Here is a 5,698-nt window from a genome sequence, read left to right on the forward strand (position 1 = left end):
CTCCTAAGGTGACAGCACTGCACTAACATCAATAACTAGTGACTTCCTGCTTATGATACTCACATGCTTTAATCAGTTAGGTGCGTGTGTAAACAACAAGGTGTATAGTTTCAACTCAAGGCCTTGGGGAAAGGTTCCCTTTCTTATCTAGCTGCCTGGAGAGGAAATGGTTCAGGATAAACAAATTTGAAGGAGGCTCTATCGGAAAGTGGTTATAAGCACAGACGATGAGGAGACACACGACTCTGGGTTTGAGCCCCAGTTTTGTTCTTACTGGACGTGAGACTTTGGACTAGTTGTTTATCTTCTATGAGCCATAGTTTTTACATCCTGACCTTCTTTAGAGGGTTGTTTAGCAATTAATTTAGACCCAGTATATAATGAGTGTCCAGGAAAAATTATTATTGGGTTAGGTTTTTGAAATAATAATTTCAAAGTTTTGAATACAAGACGATGGTGGACCTCATGTGGTCATAAGACACAAAACAAGGAAACAACTCAAGTGATCAGAGTTTTTCCAGGACCGGGTTGTTTTCACTTCTCCCAATGTGATTTCAGAATCAGGAAGGAAACCAGGCCTCTAACTATGGATACGGCCTGCAGCTATGAGTTTGAATGAATGAATGACTGCAGCGTAGCCCTGGGTAAGTAATTTTTCTGTATTTTACTTTCTCTTCTGTGGAATATTGATTCACGGAAAACTAATGGTTTTGGAAAACCCTCTTGATCAGGGGTGGGCAAACTTTTTGACTCGAGGGCCACAATGGGTTCTTAAACTGGACCGGAGAGCCGGAACAAAAGCATGGATGGAGTGTTTGTGTGAACTAATATAAATTCAAACTAAACATCATTAAATAAAAGGGTACGGTCTTTTTTTGTTTTAGTTTTATTCATTTCAAATGGGCCGGATCCGGCCCGCGGGCCGTAGTTTGCCCACAGCTGCTCTAGATCGAGACTGTTTGTAGCCATGCTTATGTTGTCCTAGGAACATGGAAGTGCTCGTAGCACAATAATTCATATCCCATGTGCTGCATTCAGTGGTATTTACCCACTGAGAAAATGTTTATCTGTTCACGACACAAACAGCTTTAGGAGCGTGAAAGCCATTTTCATTGAGATCTAATTTGAAGTGAGCTGGCACATTCAGGACAATGCAGGTGGGCTCTGCTTTAGAGAAGACCATTCTGCCCACTAATTTGCAGATTGGTCTGAAGAATCAAAGAGAAATGATTCGGGCAGAGCCCCAGGGACTTCTCTGCTTCCAAGTGAGGCTTCAGCAGGAATGGTTGCTGCTCCTTGGCTGCATATTGATTCAGGCTTGTCCCATGACAAAAGCATATACTAAAGTAAAAGCATTGGTTACTAACCCAGGGAAAACATTCATTCTCCTTAAGAATTTGGAAATAATAATACTTATTCCAAAGCAAGGACAATGGGAAATATTTAATAGCAGACTAAGTTGCTTTAAGAATTAAAATTCTGGTGTAAAGTGCAACACTAGTCACACACACAATGCTTGGCACAACAGACAGAAAGAAAAGGGCTAGCCTTGCAAAAGACAGTGAATTACAATGAACTGAGTGAATGGATGAAGGAAGGAAGGAAGGAAGGAAGGAAGGAAGGAAGGAAGGAAGGAAGGAAGGAAGGGAGGGAGGGAAGGGAGGGAGGGAGGGAGGGAGAAAGGAAGGGAGGAAGAGAGGGAGGGAGGGAGGAAGAGAGAGAGGGAGGGAGGGAGGGAGGGAGGGAGGAAGAGAGGGAGAGAGGGAGGGAGGGAGGAAGGGAGGGAGGGAGGGAGGGAGGAAGGAAGGAAGGAAAGAGGGAGGGAGGGAGGAAGGAAGGAAGGAAGGAAGGGAGGGAGGAAGGAAGGGAGGAAGGAAGGAAGGAAAGAGAGGGAGGGAGGGAGGGAGGGAGGAAGGAAGAAAAGAGAGGGAGGGAGGGAGGGAGGGAGGAAGGGAGGAAGGAGGGAGGGAGGAAGGAAGGGAGGAAGGAGGGAGGGAGGGATGAGGGAGGGAGGGAGGGAGGGAGGAATAAGCAGAAAACTAGGACTTAATATAGTGGGCTATGATTCATAGTTTGAATGACCCTAAACAAGTCTCTTAACCGAGCCTGTTTCTCATCAACAGAAGCAATGTCCACCTTACTGGCTTGTAAGAAAAAAATGGAATAACACAAAGAAATATTTAGTTACAAGCACCTGACAGTCATAAGACCTGGATTGTAGATCAGGCTCAATACAATATAATCCATCAAATGTTTACTGAGCACTTATTCTTTGCCTGGCATTGTATCCCCAGGTGCTGAAATTGGATAAGAGATAAATAAGACAACCTCTCTTGTCCTTAGGTGAGGAAACTGGGTTGGAGGCAAATCCAGGTTCTGGGCCATAACATTTATATATATTACATATATTCATAATAGGTCTCCCAAACTCTACTCTGGTTGAATTGCCCCAGTCCTTGCCCTCAAGAAACTTGTTGTCTATTAGGACAGACAAGCTTGTAAATCAAAAAATTCTAAAAGCAACATGCTAAATGCAGCAGGTGAAACACAGACTGTGTGTGGATAGAGGGGATAAGGAGGGGCTGATGAACTGTGGTGGGCCAGTTGAGTAAAGGGTCCCAAAGGGATGATGTCCGGCTGAATTATGGAAAATAAACGAATTCCTACAGAAAGAAAAAGCAGAGAAAGGGCATTTCAGGTAACAGGAAGCATCACACACAAAGCCAAACAGGAAATTGCTAGTTCCAGGTTCTGCCATTAACTAGCTTTATTTAACTTTTATGGAATTTCCTCAAGTCCCTCTGGACTTCCAGTTTTCTCAGCTTAGAAGATATAAGTTGCGGGTGGAAAGAGGCAATCTAGGTTTTCTGTAAGATGCTTTCTAACTGGATACCTCCAAGCTGGAGCAGAGAGAAAACGGCTAGCTTTGCGCGCGCGCGCACACACACACACACACACACACACACACACACACATCAAGTGTTATGTTTAGGGCATGAGCCAGAAGCCCCCCCTTTTGTGACAGTCAAGATGACAGGCAGAGCCTGTAGTCATTGAGAAAATTTTGCCTACACTAATTCACCCACTTCACCAGTATTTATGCATTGTCTGAGCCAGGCTCTTAAGGAAGCGATCGTCCAGCAGAGGGAGACACATAAATAACTAATACAGGAATCCCATGGAAACCATATTGGTCTATACATGGCAGGTGCAGGGGGGGGGGGGGGGGCGGGTGAGCACTAAAATAGAAATCCCTGGGGCATGTAAGTCACGTTCACGGTGACAGAGTTGAGCTCTTAGCAAAAGGAATTTCCTGTTTCCTCATCCTGTTTCACCTTCTCCATGAGGCCACCTTCGTTTCCAGCTGCCAATTGTCCCTTGGCAGGACTGTGCGGCGCCCTCTTTTCACCTACGGGCCTGAGTGAGGGGCTCGGGGAACGCAGAGCGGATGCAGTTCCCAGGGCTGACCAGAGGGCGCCAGTTCCCGCCACAGCTTCGCTCACATCCCGGCACCCGCTGCAGGGCCGCTCTGCGTCTCCGGGAAGGGGTGGCCTAGAAGGCGGGCTGTCCAGGGCCGCCAGGAGTTGGGCTCCCAGCCAGGGGGCGGGACTCAGGCTACCGGTATAAGAGAGGAGCGCCACTGCCCTGGCCACAGTGCTGAAGCTGGCGGCTCAGCCAGGACGTGGAGGCAGCGGACACTGAACTTGCAGCTCTCGCCCCAGAGTGACTGAGGAATAAGAAAAGGTCTGATTTCTATGTGGTCGTTTATTTAGTTAGTACCAGTGAATGGAGGGCGGGGCTAGTTTGTGGTGCGCGAGAGCTCCGCTCAGACTGGCCATGGTGGTAGGCGCGTTGGTTGGTACCCTCCGAGGGTCCGGGGGAGGGGGTCCAGCCATGTCTCCAGGGACCCCAGGTGCCCAAACTCAGCGTCTTCTCTCTCCTGCAGGAGCGCTTCTTCCCGCCACTCGCAGCCACAGACTCGGAGAATGCGGCTCCTCGGGAAACTCCGCGCCTCGGCCGCGGGCAGCGCAGCTTCAGAGCCAGCCTTCTCCAACGTGCTCACCCCGGGCCGGATCCCCGAGTTCTGCATCCCGCCGCGGCTGTCCGCGCCCTGCGCGCCCGACTCCCCGCCGCCGGCCGCCGCTGTGCCCCGACGGTGCGCGGCCGAGCCCGACCTGTGGCCCCGAGGAGCCGACGACGGCGCGGGGCGCACGGACTGGGACCCGCGCTCGCAGGCCGCGCTCTCGCTGCCTCACCTGCCCCGCGCGCGCACCGCCTACGGCTTCTGCGCGCTGCTCGAGAGCCCGCACACCCGCCGCAAGGAGTCGCTCTTCCTCGGGGGCCCCGGGCCCGCCGCGCTCCTGCAGCCGCCGGTGCTCCGCCCGCGGGCCCACACCTACGGCGGCGGCGGAGACGTGCCCCTCGGATTCCCTAGCGGAGCCCCCGGCCCCGCGGCCCCCGGAGACACCCTCCCGCCCCGGAACACGTTCGCCCTGCGGCCCCGCGGCCACCGCCTCCTGCGCGCCCCCGAAGGGCTGCTGAGCCGCGCGCTGCAGGCCCGGAGGAGTCGCGGCCTGGCCCGCGCCCGCTCGGTGTCCAGCGAGGACGAGGAACGCTGCGCCAGCTCGGGGTCCCCGGCCCGGACCTGCTCCGCGTCCCCTCCGTCGGACGCCGGCCCGCGGCCCGAGCTCCTGGAGGCCGAGGGCACCGTGGCTCTGGGTCGCGCCGGCGGCGCCCTGCGCCTGGCCGCCGAGTACAGTCCGGCCAGCGGGCGCCTCCGCCTCCGGCTGCTCCGCCCCGAGGGCCCGGCCGGAGCAGCCTCCGATCCCGGCGCCGTGGGCTGCCGCGTCAGCCTGGTCCTGCCGCCGCCCGGCAAGACGCGCCAGCAGCGCAGCGCCGTGGTCCGGCGGAGCCGCAAGGCCGTCTTCGACCAGGACTTCTGCTTCGACGGGCTGTCGGAGGACGAGGTGCGCCGCCTGGCCGTGCGCGTCAAGGCCGAGGACAAGGGCCGCGGCCTGAAGCGGGGCCGCCTGCTGGGCCAGGGCGAGCTGCTGCTGGGCTCCCTGCTGCTGCTCTGAGGGCGCCCTGGCCTCAGGCCCTGCCCGCGGGCGCTTGCTGCCCGCTGGGGACTCTAGGACACTTGACAGCCGTTTTGTACAAAATAAATATTATTTATTGGTTTTTCTATTTATGATCTTGCCTTTTTGTTTCTTAGATGTTTGCTTTTGTCATTGTTTATTGGTAGGGAAGTAAAAAATGACACCCTCCTCTGTTCACAACATCCAACCCCCTTTTCCAGGCTGGAAGAGAGAGAAACGAATGACACCACACCTGCATTGCTTTTTTTCTCCCTGCTTTATATCAATGCCAAATGGTCTGTGTGTTTAAAAATAAAAGGTACTCCTTCAGAATCATGCCCAACGCTAAGATTCATTTGTAGTTTTGCATATTTGTTGTGACATAGGTTCATATCTTCACTCATGGACACACACACACTAGAGCGACAGACCTGTGATAATTTTACCTTATTGGGAAAAGAATTCCTTTCCAATTAAAATCAAGATTCTTTTAAAAATAGATATTTTACAGAGAGGAAGGGAGAGGGATAGAGAGTTAGAAACACCGATGAGAGAGAAACATCGATCAGCTGCCTCCTGCACACTCCCCACTGGGCATGTGCCCGCAACCAAGGTACATG

At 53.0% G+C, this 5,698-nt stretch overlaps 1 protein-coding gene across 1 annotated transcript; it reads left to right on the top strand.

Annotated features, from left to right (window-relative positions):
- The first annotated feature begins 3,590 nt into the window (after positions 1-3,590).
- LOC132236173 (C2 calcium-dependent domain-containing protein 4A-like) lies at positions 3,591-5,189 on the top strand. Its single transcript, XM_059699551.1, has 2 exons — positions 3,591-3,744; positions 3,947-5,189. The coding sequence occupies exon 2, from the start codon at positions 3,987-3,989 to the stop codon at positions 5,076-5,078; it is 1,092 nt and encodes a 363-aa protein (XP_059555534.1). The 5' UTR covers positions 3,591-3,744; positions 3,947-3,986; the 3' UTR covers positions 5,079-5,189.
- The last annotated feature ends 509 nt before the right edge of the window (positions 5,190-5,698 follow it).

Source organism: Myotis daubentonii, chromosome 1, assembly GCF_963259705.1.
Source record: "Myotis daubentonii chromosome 1, mMyoDau2.1, whole genome shotgun sequence".
NCBI lineage: Eukaryota > Metazoa > Chordata > Mammalia > Chiroptera > Vespertilionidae > Myotis > Myotis daubentonii.